Source organism: Malassezia japonica, chromosome 8 (genome assembly GCF_029542785.1).
Source record: "Malassezia japonica chromosome 8, complete sequence".
Classification (NCBI taxonomy): Eukaryota; Fungi; Basidiomycota; class Malasseziomycetes; order Malasseziales; family Malasseziaceae; genus Malassezia; species Malassezia japonica.
In genome coordinates, this window is record NC_083377.1 from 13907 (window position 1) to 29039 (window position 15133).

Sequence of the window (15133 nt, forward strand, 5' to 3'; positions counted from 1 at the left end):
GCCATGCCAGAGGGGCGCCCGGGACCCTTGACCAATACATTTCAATGAGACCCGCTCCCATAGCGTATATAGACCCGCCCCACCCCGGTAAATTTGCCACGCTTTGCATCATGTCTACCGACAAAGTCACTTTCCTGCTCAACTGGCACGCCACGCCTTACCATGCTCCCATCTTTTTGGCTCAGTCGAAGGGATTCTTTGCTGCTGAAGGGATCAAGGTAGCCTTGCTGGAGCCTAATGATCCGTCGGACGTCACCGAGATCATTGGTTCGGGTAAGGTGGGCATGGGTACTAAGGCCATGATCCATACCATCGCTGGTAAGGCCCGTGGGTTCCCAATCCAATCGATTGGAACGCTGCTGGACGAGCCCTTCACTGGTGTAGTTTACCTTGAAGGTTCCGGGATCACGACTGATTTCCGCAGCCTGAAAGGCAAGCGTATTGGCTACGTGGGCGAGTTTGGCAAGATCCAGATTGACGAGCTTACCTCGCACTTTGGCATGTCCAAGTCGGACTACACCGCCGTGCGTGTCGGCATGAATGTCACTGATGCCATCAAGCGTGGTGACATTGATGCTGGCATTGGTCTGGAGAATGTCCAGATGGTTGAGCTGGAGGAGTGGTGCAAGACTCAGGGCCGCCCCACTACCGATGTCAAGATGCTGCGCATTGACGAGCTCGCAGAGCTTGGCTGCTGCTGCTTCTGCTCTATCTTGTACATTGCGAATGAGTCGTTCCTTGCGCGCCACCCAGAAAAGGCCCTTGCCTTTATGCGCGCTATCAAACAGGCAACAGATTTTGTGATCAATGAGCCCACCAAGGCTTGGAACGAGTACAAGCAGTTCAAGAAGTCGATGAACACGGCTGAGAACGAGAAGGTATTTGAGCGCTCGTACGTCTACATGAGCCGTGACTGTGCCAATGTCCCCCGCGATTGGAATAAGGTCACGAACTACTGCAAGCGTCTGGGTGTGGTGGAGCCCAACTTCCAGCAGAATATGACCAACAAGTTCCTTTCGTGGCAGCTTGAGCCGGAGAACCCCAATCCCTCTGCGAAGCAGGTGGCCGTTGCGCAGTACCAGAAGGAAGTGGCCGCTGAGGGAGGCGTTCTCAAGCATCACTCGACGCCTTTGATTGTTGGATAGACGATAGACTACGCACTGACAATGATACACGCATGGCTCTGGGCGCCATCGACAAGCGCTGTCGGTACTTTATGCTCTCGCTCGAATCCAAATAAACCCCATAAATTATGTCCATACGCCAAGATCAAATTTAGCTGACCTCACGTGTGCCTGGCGTGCCCAAGCGACGAATGTTTGCACCCATTCCTATTGAAGTACCTGAAGCAGATCAGGGCCACAAAGGCACAATTGTAACAACGGAGCCAATCAGATTTGTCGCGATTCCGGCCATCGGATGTCACTTACACCGTGGTCCGGCTCCGTGTTAAAGCGGCAGTAGCTGCGATTGGAAGCGTCGTGACAGGACTCCGTCTGACACGAGGCCCTCTGTCAATTTCCCCGCAAATGCCTCCGGTTGCGAAGAATTTATTTCAGTTGTCCCTGCTGCACTCTGCGTAAGCACCACGGTTGCGTGTCACCGGACCCAGGTCCGGTACAAAGGAATATATATTCCATATTCGGAGCAAAAATGACCCCAGTGTTTCGCCAGGCACGATAAAAGGCACGCGATCAAGGCACCGAAGTGGCTCGACTCTTTCTTATGAAGCTTTTTAATCTCCTTGTCGGGTGTGTGTTGGTAGCCCCCGCTGCGCTTGCCTCGACGTACGATGCCGTGATTGTTGGTGGTGGTCTCTCTGGCCTTTCTGCTGCCAAAGAGCTCGTTTCGAAAAACAAGACATACGTGGTTCTTGAGGCACGCGACCGTGTCGGTGGCCGTGTGTACAACAAGCCTCTTCAGCACCAAGATGGTGTGGTGGAAGTCGGTGCAGAGTTTGTCGGTCCTACGCAAGACGTCGTGCTTGCGCTTGCCAAAGAGCTTGGACTGAGCACCTTTTCGACGTACAACAAGGGCGACAACATCCTTTGGCAGAACAACAAGCTCAAGACCTTCCCCGCTGATGGCTTGTTGGGTGCCGTGTCGCCCGAAGATCCCATTACGCTTCTCCAAATCTCTCAGTTACAGTCTGAGCTTGACAAATATGCCAAGAAGATCGATATTAATGCTCCTTGGGACTTTGAAAAAGCAGAAGAGTTTGACGCCAAGAGTGTCCAAGACTGGATTAACGAGCACCACGTTACAAAGGCAACCAAAGAAATCCTGACTTTGGCGCTTGCCGAGATCTTCTCTGCTGCGCCTGCCGACCTCTCGCTGCTCTACGTCATTTTCTACGTTGCTTCCGGTGGAGCGCCCGGAAACCCTGGTACTATGGAGCGTTTCACGCAGGTCAAGGACGGCGCGCAGATGTACCGTATTGAGGGGGGCACGGGCCTCCTTCCCGAAAACCTCGCGAAAAAGCTCGGCAAGCACAATATCCGGCTCAACTCCCCCGTCTCTTCTATTGAGCGGGCTGGAAAAAACACGAACGACACCTATACCGTAACGACCAGAAGCGGCAAGAAGTACGAGGGCAAGCACGTCATTGTGGCCATGTCGCCGCCCATGGCCGACAAGATTTCCTTTTCCCCTTCTCTCCCCCACGCACGTCAGCGGATTCAGAAGAAATTGAAGATGGGCTCCATTGGCAAGGGTATCGGCATTTACAAAGAGCCGTTTTGGCGGAAGAAGAAGTACTCGGGCCAGGTTCTGAGCGACGACTTTGCGGTTCGCGCTTCGTTCGACTCGACGCCGAAGGACAAGTCGTTTGGCGCGATGATGGGCTTCATCCAAGACGAGCAGATGCGCGCGCTTGATGGTGCGAGTGAGGAGGAGCAGGAAGAGGCCGTGGGCTCTGCGCTTCGCCACTACTTTGGCGCGGAGGCGGAGCAAGTGAGTGAGTGGGTTTTTATGCGCTGGGACAATGAGGAGTACTCGGGCGGCGGCCCAACGGCTAATGCACCTGTTGGTGTCCTGTCCAAGTATGGAAAGGCGCTGCGCGAGCCCGTGGGCAACCTGCACTGGGCCGGCACCGAGTCGGCAGACTACTGGGTGGGCTACATGGACGGTGCGCTGCGCTCCGGCAAGCGCGCTGCTTCTGAAATTAAGTAGCTTCCATACAAACACTACTTGAAAATGGATCGTCCATCACCGCATCTGGCGTACGCACCTCGGACTGGGGACTTGGACGTGCTCGTGTCTGATCCCGCTTGCTCGACGGCACCTGCACGAGCTCGACACGCCCTTTGCTGAGCGGGACACGCGCCGCGTGCCCTGGCGTGCCCATCGGCGACTCCACCATAGCGGTGCTAGAGATGGGGCGTGGCGATAGCGTGACCGTCTGCACCGATTCACAGTCCGGGTGGTCGTACTCGTCCACGAGATGGTTCCAGAAAGCGTAGTAGGCACTCGTGCGTGCTGCATCGAGGTCCGTGTTGGGCGAGCCAAACGCCTGTCCCGTCCCCCCGACGGGCCCTCGGCGTGCGAGGCCTGCCGGGGTGCTGGCCACGTTTGGCTTGGGGCTGGACGTTGCCGAGGCCGGAGCGCCACGGATGTTTGGGAGGCGGTGGCGCATGGGCTCGGGAGGTTCGACCTGCTCCGAGATGCGCCACAGCTCGCGCGACGATGGCGCTCCGCTACGCTCTGGCATTGGGGAGGAGATGGACTGCATGGGGACCTCGTCCTGGGGTACCTCGTGTGTCTCGTTCAGCATGGGGGGCATGGGCGGGATCGGGTCCACCTTGTCATCCACCGAAGGCCTCACAGGTAGTGCGCAGCGCAGGCGGCGGTACAAGACATACAAGAGAATACAAAAGAATCCCGCGCCGAGACTCCCTCCGATCGCGACGCCGTACAGCTTGCCCGGTGCCTTGGACGGATCTGCGACGCATACGTTCGCCGGGCACGTTTCGCAGTCGTTCGGGTACGACTGCTGACACACCTGCCCCCCCGGACACGGTGGGCACGGTGGGATACTGTTACATGGTGGGCAGACCATGCTGGACTAGGCAGCGCCCCAACGCCGCTGTCCTGTGTCTCTACCGCATCGCGGTCCGTGCATGCTGCACGAAGGCATCGGCCGATGCCTCCACCTGCTTTGTTCTCGCGGCGATGGCCGCCGAGCGGTACGTGCAGCGACTGACACAGCCTCACGGTTCATGCGCGTGCTACGGTCGTGGCCGATGCGGATCTCTGGGGCGAGATTGAGATCGGGTCTGGCACGGTGATCCATCCTCGCTGCAAGATTGATGCGAGCCTCGGGGCGATCCGACTTGGGCAGAACTGCGTGGTCGAGGAAGGGGCCGAGCTGATCAGCACGCCGTCCGGCATGACGGTCGGCGACGGCAACGTGTTCCGCGCGCGGTGCCACGTCTCTTCGTCAACGATTGGCAACAACAGCACGTTTGAAAGCGCGTGTCGCGTGTGGGCCAACGTGACGGTCAGCGACTTTTGTACGGTTGGCGCGGGCTGCCATGTCGGTGCCGACGGCGTGCCCGACGCGCTCTCCGAGCGCACCGTTGTCTACGGATACGGTGCGCGGCGTGTATGGAGTGGCGAAGGCGTTGGGCAGCAGCTGGCGCTCCATGCCAAACACCTCGTCTACCTGCGGGACACGCTGCCCCGCGCACACAAGTTACGTATCGTTCGATAGTCTACAGCTCAAACCCTACATCGCGCGGCGCGTCACGCAGGTACGCCTCGGCCTGCGAGGCAAGTTTGTCGGCGCGCACGCGGCGGCCCGGTGCCGGGCGTGGCGCGCGTTTTTCGCCCGCTTGCGCCGTATCGAGCGCCGGGAGCGGCGGCACGTCGACTGTGTCGAGGACCGGGAGCGGCGTGCTGTCCGAGGGCCAAGCGACCGACGCGAGCATCTGGCCGATTTCCTTTGCGCTCGGCATCCCGTCGAGTTCCGGGGGAAAGACGTACGGTGCGCTTGGCCCCTGCGGCATCGTCTCAATCTCTGGGTACATTTCCTCCTCCGACATGAGCGCTGTTGGCGCCTCGATCTGGGTATCTTGTTCGACCTGTGCGTCATGCATTTCGCCGAGGCGCGCCTTGATCTGGCCGGCGCGGCCGATGTTGGCGGCGGGCGTGACAAAGCTGTCGCTGCGCACAAACGGCCTGCGCACCGTCTGCGGTGCCTTCTTGGACGGGCTTCCGAGCTTGCTCGGCGACGCGGCGTGGCGTGCGGGCGACGGCGACTGGTTCGTCTTGTCGGAAAAGGCTGCGCGCCCGATGCGCGACGAGGTCGCCTTGCCCTCCTTTTTAAATGGCGACGTGCTCTGAGTCTGCTTCTCTAGGCCTTGGCGCCGCGCGAGGCCCGGCGTGCGGGTCGGCGATGCGCCGTACGGCGCATTCTCCTGTGCGTACGCCCGCGAATGGAGCATAAGCAAGCCGTGTCGCGCTCACGTGATTTGCCGAACGCTGCGCCCTGCGACGATGCCTGGCGTGTACGGCGGCGACGAGATCAATGCGATTGTGCTCGACCCTGGAACGTCGCTGTTCCGGGGTGGCTGGGCCGGTGAGGACCAGCCTCGGGCGCTTTTCCCGTCGCACTACGGCTGGCTTCCGATGAACGACGAGGACCGCAAGCTGGCGGCGGACAGCGCGCCTGCCGCGTCGAACGGCGACGTGTCCATGGCCGAGGCTGACGAGCCTGCGGCGGCGAAGCCGTCACTCCCTCGTGGTGTGTCGTACGATACTGGGCGCGAGCGCAAGCGCTTTGTGGGCGACGCGGGTGTGTCGTACTGGCGCAGTGGCCTCGAGATCGACACGCCGTTTGACGAGGGCATTGTGCGCGACACGTCTGCGTTCGAGGCGCTGTGCAGCCATGCGATGGACGTGCTGTCGGTGGACGCCAGCGAGAACCCGCTGCTCTTGACCGAGCCCCCGACGAACCCCAAGTCGGTGCGTGCGTCGATGGCGGAGGTCGCGTTCGAGGGCCTGAACGTGCCTGCATTCTACCTCGCGAACCGCACCGTGCTAAGCTCCTTTTCGAGCGGCCGCCCTACGTCGCTGGTGGTCGACGTCGGCGCGTCGCACATTTCGGCGATCCCCGTGGTCGACGGTTTTGTTTTGCGCAAAGGCATTCATACGCAGCCGAATGGCGGCGACTCGGTCTCCCGTGCCCTGCTCTGGGAGCTGACGCATGGCCAGGGCGACAAAAACATGCACGGGTGGCTCTCGGACAGTTTGATTCCCCAGTACCTCGTCAAGTCCAAGTCGCCGGTTGACCCCGGCATGCCCCCTCACTGCACGCTGCGCGACGACCGTCTGCAGCACACGGCCAAGTCGTTCCGTGCCTACCACACGATGCGCCTTTTGGACGACATGAAAGAGGCTCTGTGCCAGAACCTCGAGGCGCCGTGGGACGCGGCGCAGGCCGCGGCGCGCCCGACCAAGATGTACGAGTTCCCAGACGGGTACAACGATGCATACGGCACGCTGCGCTTCAAGGCGCCCGAGACGGTGCTCACGCCGTCGCTGTACACGGCCTCGCCCGAGGTGCTTCCGCCCCGCGAGCAGGGCTACGTCGGCCTTACCGAGATGATCCTGAACGCGGCCAAGTCGGTGGATGTCGACTCGCGCGCGGCCATGTTTAGCAACATTGTGTGCGTCGGCGGCGGCTCGTTTGTGCCGGGCTTTATCGACCGCCTGAGCTACGAGCTGAGCGTCGCTGCGCCGAGCCAGCGCATCAAGATCCACTCGCCGGGCAACTACACCGAACGCCGGCACTCTACGTGGCTCGGTGGCAGTATCCTTGCGAGTCTCGGCACCTTCCACCAGCTCTGGATCAGCAAGCAAGAGTACGAGGAGCACGGCAGCGCCATTGTCCACGCCCGGTGCAAGTAGTTCATAGCTCCACATTCTCGGCCGGCAGTCACCATGGCGGGCAGTGAGAACGGCGTCTCGGGCGTGCTGGGCAAGCTGATGCCGACGCAGAGCGAGGACAGTGGTGCGCCGAAGAAGAAGATGAGCCGCCAAAAGGCGCGGCTTGCGCGCCGCGACGCGGCCGCCGCGCAGATGCGTGCGGACGCCGAGCAGGAGGTTGTTGACGAAAACAACCAAGAGGCCGCGGACGAGGCCAAGGCGCTGAAGGAGGCGTGCGACGAGCTGGATGTGACGCTGTGCGAGGTACGTGGTTTCACTCACACAGATTGCGCCGGATGGGCACTGGTATGTGGACGCACTGACCCAGTCTGTACGCGGCGATCGCCGATCAGCTCAATGTGCGGTACCCTGCGCAGGAGCCGTACACGTACGACATGCTGCGCATGGCCGCTGCGCGGTACATGCGCCAGCACAGTGCCGACTTTATGCCGTTCATCTCGGACCTGGACGAGTCGCAGGCAGGCGTCCAGGGCGAGAACACTGCCGAGTCCAAGTTCCTGCAGTACTGCGACGCGATGGAGTCGACGTCCGCATGGGGCGGCCAGCCCGAGATCCTCGCGCTCTCCAAGGTGTTCCACACGCCGATCCACGTCATGCAGCCGGGCATGCCGATGGTCAAGATCGGCGACGAGTTCGACAAGGCGCCGCTGCTTATCTCGTACCACATCAAGCTCTTTGGCTTGGGCGAGGTACGTGCTTTGACTAATACAGCATTACAACTCGCTGCGCCCTGCTTCGCACTAACTACTTTCCATAGGGCGTCGGACTCGGCTGCGAATAGGTATCGTCGCTGCGTCAGACACGCAACCTACCGCTCGGTAAGCGACCGGCCGCGGTGCACGGTGCCCATCGCATCCACCTGCCCTAGCAGACGCAGCTCCTCGCTGGTGCGCCGCACCGCACCAGACAGCGAGCGGTTCGCCTCTGCACGCTCGCTGGGCGTGCGTCGCGCGAGGCCAAACAAGGTATCGTCGTCAATCGAACGGCTGTTGCCGGATTGCTGCGCAGAGGTGTTTGGCATCGGCGCACTCGCCATGTCTTCGTCGGACTCGTTTGAGTCGGACTCCGACTCGTTCTCCTGCATCAGCTTGAAAACATACCTCGAGGTCCAGCATCTTGTCGAGCATACCGGGCAGCTCTCCCTCTGCGCCCGGGCGCACCGACTTGGTGATCGTGGGGGGGGTCGGCAGCGAGTCGCGCCGGCTGCGCCCGGGCGTGCGCTTCGTAAGCGGCGTCCCAACAACGCTCTTGCGCCGCCCAGAGCGCGCTGGCGTCGGCTGGGACGGCACCTCGTCGTGCACGGAGCGCAGCACGTCGTCGACCACGAGCCGCGCGGCCTCTTTCGCAGGTGTCTGCCGGTACTTTTGCTTCGGCATCGAGTAGGACGCCGCAGCGGGCGGCGACATGCCTTCGGGCAGCGACTCGTCATCGCCCGCCGCCCGGCTGACATGGTAGGTGTGCGCGTTGCGCAGCGGCGTCTTGCGCAGGTCCGCAATGCCGTTCCAGTCGCGCTTCTCATCGGGGGCAAAGGGATTGATGGTCTGTTCGCCGCCGACGATACTCACGCGCGGACGCGCCGAGGAGCGCCGGCGTGTCCGCGCAGGATCCGATGGGTGCCGCCACTTGAGGGGGCTCGACGACGTCGGCACCTCGCTCAGCGCAACGGATGGGTCGTTGGCCATGGATACAGACAGGTCGCTGGCATGCATACGCTGCGTCTCGTCTTCGATCCGGCTGCGCTCGACATCGCGCTTGAGCCGCTGAAACGGCGACTCGAGTTCAGGCGCAGGCACGGGCGACGAATCCTCGTTCGGCGCGTAAATGCTGTAGCTGAGGCGCGGCGGCGTCTGCATCGGATGGCTGTCTTGTGCGCTGTCGTCGTCGTCGGCCTCGACGTGTGTATCGTGCACGGATTCGTCTTGTGGCTCTTCCACGTACTCTTCCACCTCGTCCAGCGGCTGCTGCGACAGCGAGACCTGCGCCGAGGCCTCAAAGAACTGCTTCCAAAAGCGCGCGCCGACCCACGTCTTGGCGCACGACGCTTCGTACTCGCGGATCGCGGGGAGGATCCGCGACGTGATTACTTGGTGCGCCTGTGAAAAGTTCTCGTCAATCTCCTGCAGTGTAAGAGTGATGGCCTGGTCAAGCTGCATCAGCTGCTCGCCCACGGCGATCGGCTCGCCCGCCGGAGCGCCTGCCATCGTGTTGCGGCGCGACGCGTCGCGCCGATTTGTCATGCTTACCTACACCAACGCCTGGGCGCGCGCCGGAGGTCCGGCGGCAGTGCGCCATAAAGTTCTCCCCCGCAGCGCAGGGTACAGCTCTTCACGCAATGCGAGGACCGCGCGCTCCGCCCGGGCGCCAGAATGGCCTCTACCAGCAGGTGCAGGACGCAATCGACCCTGAACCCGGGCTCCCCCCGCCGCAGGGCCCAATGCACCCTGCCCAGCAGCCGCACGCACCAAGTTACGATGCAGGTCCAGGCTACCCGCCGCTCCAGCCGGCGTACGCTGGCGACGCCGTGCCGGGGCGCCCGCGCATTTTTTCTGAAACGAGCGCGACGAGCGGCACGACAGACGCACACCACGCACTAGTCGACTCCTACATGGACAACGGCATGGATCCCGCATATCCCCACTATTCCGAAGAACTGCACGAGCCGCGCTACATTACGGCCGCCGACGCAGTCGACCCGCTGACATCGATGGGGAATGTGTACAGCGAAGACGAGCTGCGTATGCCGCTCACAGACAAGGACTATGCCTCGTCGTATGGGCCGCACGGAGGTCGTGGCAGTTTTCAAGACCCCCGCTTTGGCATGCACCGTCCGAGCGCGTCGATGATCGACTTTAATCCGGACGACCAGAGCAGTGGGCTGGGATGGGTCGAGCGGCAGCAGCCGCCGTCGCACGGCCACAAGCGCCAGGTCGAGCTGAAAGGCGGCAACTGGATTGTGGACTACCCCGTTCCCTCCCCAGTCTCGAACGCGGTCGAGCAGCAGTACCGTGCCGAGGGCCAGCCGAAAGAGTTTACGACCATGCGCTATTCGGCTGTGACGTGCGATCCGGACGAGTTTACGCGCGAGAATGGATGGGGACTGCGTGCGTCCACCGAGTACGGCCGTGCGACCGAGTTATTAATCTGCCTCACGTACTACAATGAGGACCGCAATCTGCTTACGCGCACGCTCTATGGCGTCATGCAGAATATCCGCGATATCTGCAAGAACCGCTGGTCCAAGTACTGGAGCCACTGCTCGGAAGAAGGGCGGCCGGCCTGGCAGCGCATTGTCGTGTCGCTCGTCTACGACGGCATCGACCCGTGCGACAAGGAGACACTCGACGTACTTGCGACGATGGGCGTGTACCAGGACGGTGTAATGAAGCGCAAGGTCGATGACAAGGAGACGGTCGCGCATCTCTTTGAGTACACGACGCAAGTCGCCGTCGATTCGACACCCAAGCTCGTGCAGCCCGCGCAGGGAAGCGACAGCAACCTCGTGCCGGTGCAAATGATCTTTTGCATGAAGCAGAAGAACTCGAAAAAGATCAACTCGCACCGCTGGGTCTTTAATGCGCTCGGCCACCATCTGGACCCCGAGGTGTGTGTGCTGCTCGACGTCGGTACCAAGCCCGGCACCCGCTCCATCTACCACCTCTGGGAGGCGTTCCACAACAACCCCAACCTCGGCGGTGCTTGCGGCGAAATTCACGCAATGATCAAGCGCGGCGCCAAGCTGCTCAACCCCCTCGTTGCCGCGCAAAACTTCGAGTACAAGATCAGTAATATCCTGGACAAGCCGCTGGAGTCGACGTTTGGGTACGTCAGCGTCCTGCCCGGTGCATTCAGTGCGTACCGCTACCGCGCGATTTGCGGCCGGCCGCTGCAGCAGTACTTCCACGGCGACCATACGATGGCCGCGCAGCTCGGCTCCAAAGGCATGGACCAGATGAACATCTTTAAAAAGAACATGTTCTTGGCCGAGGACCGCATCCTGTGCTTTGAGCTCGTGGCCAAGGCGGGCGACAAGTGGGTCCTCTCCTATGTCAAGCCGAGCAAGGCCGAGACGGACGTGCCCGAGCACACGGCCGAGCTCATCTCGCAGCGCCGCCGCTGGCTCAATGGCTCGTTCGCGGCGTCGATCTACTCGTTGGTGCACTTTTACCGCTTCTACCGCAGCCGGCACAATTTTGTGCGCATGTTCTTTTTCCACGTCCAGGCGCTGTACAATCTGTGCCAGCTGGTGCTTTCGTGGTTTGCGCTCGGCAATCTGTGGCTCACCTTTGCGATCATCATCCAGTACCTGCCCGATGTGCTCCTGCGCGATTTCCCCGACGTGTGGCTCATTGCCTTCCACTGGATCAACCTGGTGTTGATGTGGGTATATGGCTTTTTCCTTGCACTGCAGTTTGTGCTTGCACTCGGAAATCGACCCAAAGCAGAGCACATCACGTATGCACTATCGATCCTCATCTTTGGTCTGCTCGGCACCTATGTCATGGGCGTCTCGCTATGGCTCACGATCCACTCGTTACTCAATATGCGCGTCAAGGACGGGAATTATACTGAGGTGATCTTTAGCAGCACCACGGCAGTGCTCATTGCGTCACTCGCTGCCATGTTTGGCATCTACCTCATTGCCTCGATCCTCTATGCAGACCCCTGGCATATGGTGACCAGCGTCGGGCAGTACTTTTTCCTCGCGCCCTCGTTTGTGAACGTGATCAATGTGTACGCCTTTTGCAACCTGCACGATGTGAGTTGGGGCACAAAGGGCTCCGACAAGGCCGATGCACTACCCTCTGTCGATACCTCCAAGAAGGCCTCGGAGGGTGGCGCGGTGGAGGAAGTGGCCTATGACCAAGCGGACCTCGACGAGCGTTTCCGCGGCGTGGTGAGCCGTGCTATCAAGCCGTACGAAAAGGAGCACACGGTCGATCGGCCGACACCAGACGACAGCAACAAGACGTTCCGTACGCGTCTCGTGGCATTTTGGCTCTTTACGAATGCGATCTTGGTCGCGGTCGTGATGAATTTGTACAGCTACACCCCTCACGAGAAACTCGACAAGGAAGCTTCGCAGGGCCAGCAGAACCAGCAGTACTACTTCAAGGTCATCCTATGGTCCACCTTTGGCGTACGTACCCCCGCTCACCCAGATCGCCTTCTTCCGCTTTGTAGGCTGCCTGATCTACTGGTTCAAGCGCCAAACCACGCGCTGGTTCCACAAGACCTAGTATATATTATGTAAGCATTTTGTCCCAGCACGTCATTCGCACGGACGGCACGGGTGGCCAGCCGCCCGCCGCTACCATGTCCGGCAAGTCGGTCGAGACGTGTACCGCCCTGTGCAAAATGCCTGGGATATTGTATGGTACCGCCTGGAAAGACACCCAGACGACCCAGCTCGTGTTTACTGCGTTTCTGTATGGCTTCCGTGGCGTAGACACGGCGGCGCAGCGCAAGCACTACCGCGAAGACTTGGTCGGCGAGGGTGTGTTGCAGGCCAGCAAGCAGTTGGGCCTTTCCCGTGGCGATGTGTGGCTGCAGACCAAGTACGTCTATGCACTGACCCAGATTCACGCCCGTGTCGGGTCAGGATACCAGTGGCCCCCTTCCGTACGACCTGCATGCGCCGGTTGCGGAACAGGTCTGTGCGAGCTTCCAGAGCAGTCTAAAGAACCTGCATCCCGAGTCAAAGATCCCCTCGGTGACCGATCTCGTGGCCAAGTACGCAGTCACGGCGCGTGGCAACCAAGGCAAGAATCTCGGCCCACCCCCCAAGCAGGAGGTGTACATTGACAGCTACCTGTTGCACTCGCCGCTGAGCACGCTCGAGAGCACGCTCGAGGCATGGCATGTGCTCGAGGCGCTTGTCGACACTGGGCTCGTTCGCCAAATCGGCCTGAGCAGTACGTTTCCCCTGCTAACCCAGATGTCTATGATCCCCAGATCTTTCAGACGCTGTTCCAGCTTGCACGCATCAAGCCGAGTGTCGTGCAGAACCGCTGGCACAGCTCTACTGGCCACGACGTGTCGCTCCTTCCCCTTCTTTCGCCGACGCTCTCGCCGAACGCGTTCCCCCCCGCGGCGTCGGTCGGCGACGAGCCGCCGCACGGCGTGACCTACCAGCCGTTCTGGACACTCACTGGAAACCAACGCCTGGTTGAGTCGGACACGGTCGCGGTGCTCGCGATCAAGCACAGCCTGACGCCTGCGCAGGTCATTTATGCGTACGTGCACCAAGGCCTCGGCATCCCTGGCCTGTCGACGTGCGTGCTGAGCGGCACGAAAGACGAAAAGCATATGGAGGAGGCCGTGCGTGCCGTCTCCCTGGACCCCTGGGAGGAGGACGATCTGACCGCGCTCCGGTCGGAGCTCTATGGCGAGTAGTTTGGTAGGCGCCTGTACTTTAGCCATGTGGAGGTGCGTTCCTCCCCCGGCCACGATGCTTGTCCCGCCGCCGAACTTTGGCATGGTGGAAGAGAGTCTGTACCGCTCAGGGCAGCCGGATCAGCTCAACTTTCCTTTTCTCGAGAAGTTGGGCTTAAAGAGTGTCATCTGGCTCGCTCCGGAGGAGCCCGAGATTGGATTGTGCGTCGCGCGACTGACCCCAGCCAGCACTTTTGTGCGGACCAAAACATCGAGGTGCACCACCTCGGCGTGCTGTACAGCACCAATGCGTGGGACCCGATTACAGAAGAGATTGTGCTCCAGGCGCTGCACCTCCTCGTGCAGCCGAGCACCTACCCCTGCCTGGTGATGTGCAACCTGGGCCGGCATCGCACCGGCACCGTGATCGGCTGCCTGCGCAAGCTGCAAAAGTGGAACTTGAGCGCGATCCTCGAAGAATACCGTCGGTTTGCCGGCCCCAAGGTCCGTGTAATGAACGAGCAGTTCATCGAGCTCTTTGACGAGGAACTCGTCTTTGGCGATAATGATGCATAGGCCCCTTTTGCTATATACCCTAGACTACAATTGCTACCGCGACCCCAGCATGAGCACCAGTTCGTAGATCGAGAACGTGACGATCGCGTTCGGAATCACGCGCATGAGGTGCGCGCTGAGGCCGCCGTACAGCGCCGCGAGCCCCTCTTCGCGCCAGACCAGCGCACAGGTCTGGACGAGGCCGGTGTACTTCAGCCGGCCGTGCTCGGGCTGCTGCCGCAGGCGCGTGCGGATCACCTCGTGGGGATACGTAATGACGGTCGCGACGAGCTTGGCGGTGCCCGCCGCAGAGATCGTGTGCACCCACCGCGAGCCGGGGGCGTCGGCAGGCGGGGGGTCCCAGCGCTTCAGCTGCTCGTACAGCACCCACTGGATGGTGCTTTCCGAGACGCCGAGGTACGATGCGCTGAGGCCCTTGTACAGTCCCCGCACGCCTTCTGTGCGCAGGATGCTCATGGTCATGCTCAGCGCATTTGTGCCCGGGTGCTGCGGCGGGCGCGTCTGGAAGAAGCGCGACGGCCGCAAGGGCGACGTGACGATCGAGCGGCGGGCCTGGCTTACTGCCGGGTCGACCGTCTTGGGCACTGGCCGTGCGCCGCGGTGTATGCCGACAGCTTCGGCGCGCGCCGCGCGTGAGCGTGCCTCGACCTGCTGCGACTCGAGCTGGAGCCGCGTCTTGACTACCCAGATCGGGTTGGTGGCTGTGGCCGTAATGACGCCGGCGAGCGCCGCGGCGCTGAGGTGCACCATCGCCGACTCTTGGCCCTTATTAAAGGTATCCGCAAGGATCTGCTTGCCGTTGCCGTAGGTGTAAAAGTTGATGGCGCGTGCGGGAATGACGCCGACGAGCGTCGGCCCGAGTCCCTTGAAGAGCGCCGGCGTGCCCTCGCGGCGAGCGATTTCACTGCGTGAGAATAGCAACGTACACTAGCAAGCTCCCCGTATCCGCAAAGTGCATGCAGCCGCGCATAATCACCCCCGTGACGCCCCGCTGGGACACGGCGATCTCGGCGCGGTGGCGGTAGAGGTCCGACTGCAGGCGCGTCTTGACGACGTCGAGTGGCGACGTAATAATGGCTCCGCACATGCCGCCCGCACTGTGTTAGCCTATCTACGTACCCTCCTGCGGCAAAGTGCAGCCATCCCGGGGGGGTGCGTTGGCGCTCGCTCATCACCGTGCTTTCCACACGAAGAACCAAAAAGTCGGCACGTGGCCTAAAAAATTTCGTCCCCCCGT

The 15133-nt window shown here is 61.3% G+C and overlaps 12 protein-coding genes across 12 annotated transcripts; 8 read left to right on the forward strand and 4 right to left on the reverse strand.

Moving 5' to 3' along the window:
• Window positions 1-110: 110 nt before the first annotated feature.
• nmt1 (Glycylpeptide N-tetradecanoyltransferase) lies at window positions 111-1145 on the forward strand (the record flags this gene model as incomplete). The annotated part of the gene is made up of 1 exon (XM_060267709.1): window positions 111-1145. One exon carries the CDS (start codon window positions 111-113, stop codon window positions 1143-1145), a length of 1035 nt encoding a protein of 344 aa, XP_060123692.1.
• A 580-nt stretch (window positions 1146-1725) lies between these two features.
• MJAP1_003785 (monoamine oxidase) lies at window positions 1726-3171 on the forward strand (the record flags this gene model as incomplete). The annotated part of the gene is made up of 1 exon (XM_060267710.1): window positions 1726-3171. The coding sequence occupies one exon, from the start codon at window positions 1726-1728 to the stop codon at window positions 3169-3171; it is 1446 nt and encodes a 481-aa protein (XP_060123693.1).
• Window positions 3172-3207: 36 nt separating this feature from the next.
• Window positions 3208-4057, reverse strand: MJAP1_003786 (uncharacterized protein; the record flags this gene model as incomplete). The annotated part of the gene is made up of 4 exons (XM_060267711.1): window positions 3208-3216; window positions 3254-3818; window positions 3861-4000; window positions 4055-4057. The coding sequence occupies 4 exons, from the start codon at window positions 4055-4057 to the stop codon at window positions 3208-3210; spliced, it is 717 nt and encodes a 238-aa protein (XP_060123694.1).
• A 113-nt stretch (window positions 4058-4170) lies between these two features.
• Window positions 4171-4711, forward strand: MJAP1_003787 (uncharacterized protein; the record flags this gene model as incomplete). The annotated part of the gene is made up of 2 exons (XM_060267712.1): window positions 4171-4184; window positions 4207-4711. 2 exons carry the CDS (start codon window positions 4171-4173, stop codon window positions 4709-4711), a joined length of 519 nt encoding a protein of 172 aa, XP_060123695.1.
• Window position 4712: 1 nt separating this feature from the next.
• On the reverse strand, window positions 4713-5444 carry MJAP1_003788 (uncharacterized protein; the record flags this gene model as incomplete). The annotated part of the gene is made up of 1 exon (XM_060267713.1): window positions 4713-5444. The coding sequence occupies one exon, from the start codon at window positions 5442-5444 to the stop codon at window positions 4713-4715; it is 732 nt and encodes a 243-aa protein (XP_060123696.1).
• A 52-nt stretch (window positions 5445-5496) lies between these two features.
• On the forward strand, window positions 5497-6909 carry ARP4 (NuA4 histone acetyltransferase subunit; the record flags this gene model as incomplete). The annotated part of the gene is made up of 1 exon (XM_060267714.1): window positions 5497-6909. The coding sequence occupies one exon, from the start codon at window positions 5497-5499 to the stop codon at window positions 6907-6909; it is 1413 nt and encodes a 470-aa protein (XP_060123697.1).
• A 33-nt stretch (window positions 6910-6942) lies between these two features.
• Window positions 6943-7692, forward strand: OTU2 (ubiquitinyl hydrolase 1; the record flags this gene model as incomplete). Its single annotated transcript, XM_060267715.1, has 3 exons — window positions 6943-7191; window positions 7281-7637; window positions 7660-7692. The coding sequence occupies 3 exons, from the start codon at window positions 6943-6945 to the stop codon at window positions 7690-7692; spliced, it is 639 nt and encodes a 212-aa protein (XP_060123698.1).
• ASK1 (DASH complex subunit ask1) lies at window positions 7693-9149 on the reverse strand (the record flags this gene model as incomplete). The annotated part of the gene is made up of 3 exons (XM_060267716.1): window positions 7693-7738; window positions 7761-8026; window positions 8049-9149. 3 exons carry the CDS (start codon window positions 9147-9149, stop codon window positions 7693-7695), a joined length of 1413 nt encoding a protein of 470 aa, XP_060123699.1.
• A 233-nt stretch (window positions 9150-9382) lies between these two features.
• On the forward strand, window positions 9383-12185 carry CHS1 (chitin synthase; the record flags this gene model as incomplete). The annotated part of the gene is made up of 2 exons (XM_060267717.1): window positions 9383-12085; window positions 12108-12185. The coding sequence occupies 2 exons, from the start codon at window positions 9383-9385 to the stop codon at window positions 12183-12185; spliced, it is 2781 nt and encodes a 926-aa protein (XP_060123700.1).
• Window positions 12186-12261: 76 nt separating this feature from the next.
• On the forward strand, window positions 12262-13341 carry MJAP1_003793 (uncharacterized protein; the record flags this gene model as incomplete). Its single annotated transcript, XM_060267718.1, has 3 exons — window positions 12262-12503; window positions 12526-12860; window positions 12884-13341. The coding sequence occupies 3 exons, from the start codon at window positions 12262-12264 to the stop codon at window positions 13339-13341; spliced, it is 1035 nt and encodes a 344-aa protein (XP_060123701.1).
• Window positions 13342-13396: 55 nt separating this feature from the next.
• Window positions 13397-13896, forward strand: OCA1 (protein-tyrosine-phosphatase; the record flags this gene model as incomplete). Its single annotated transcript, XM_060267719.1, has 2 exons — window positions 13397-13542; window positions 13566-13896. 2 exons carry the CDS (start codon window positions 13397-13399, stop codon window positions 13894-13896), a joined length of 477 nt encoding a protein of 158 aa, XP_060123702.1.
• Window positions 13897-13929: 33 nt separating this feature from the next.
• RIM2_2 (Pyrimidine nucleotide transporter, mitochondrial) lies at window positions 13930-15068 on the reverse strand (the record flags this gene model as incomplete). The annotated part of the gene is made up of 3 exons (XM_060267720.1): window positions 13930-14800; window positions 14823-14993; window positions 15016-15068. The coding sequence occupies 3 exons, from the start codon at window positions 15066-15068 to the stop codon at window positions 13930-13932; spliced, it is 1095 nt and encodes a 364-aa protein (XP_060123703.1).
• Between the last annotated feature and the right edge of the window lie 65 nt (window positions 15069-15133).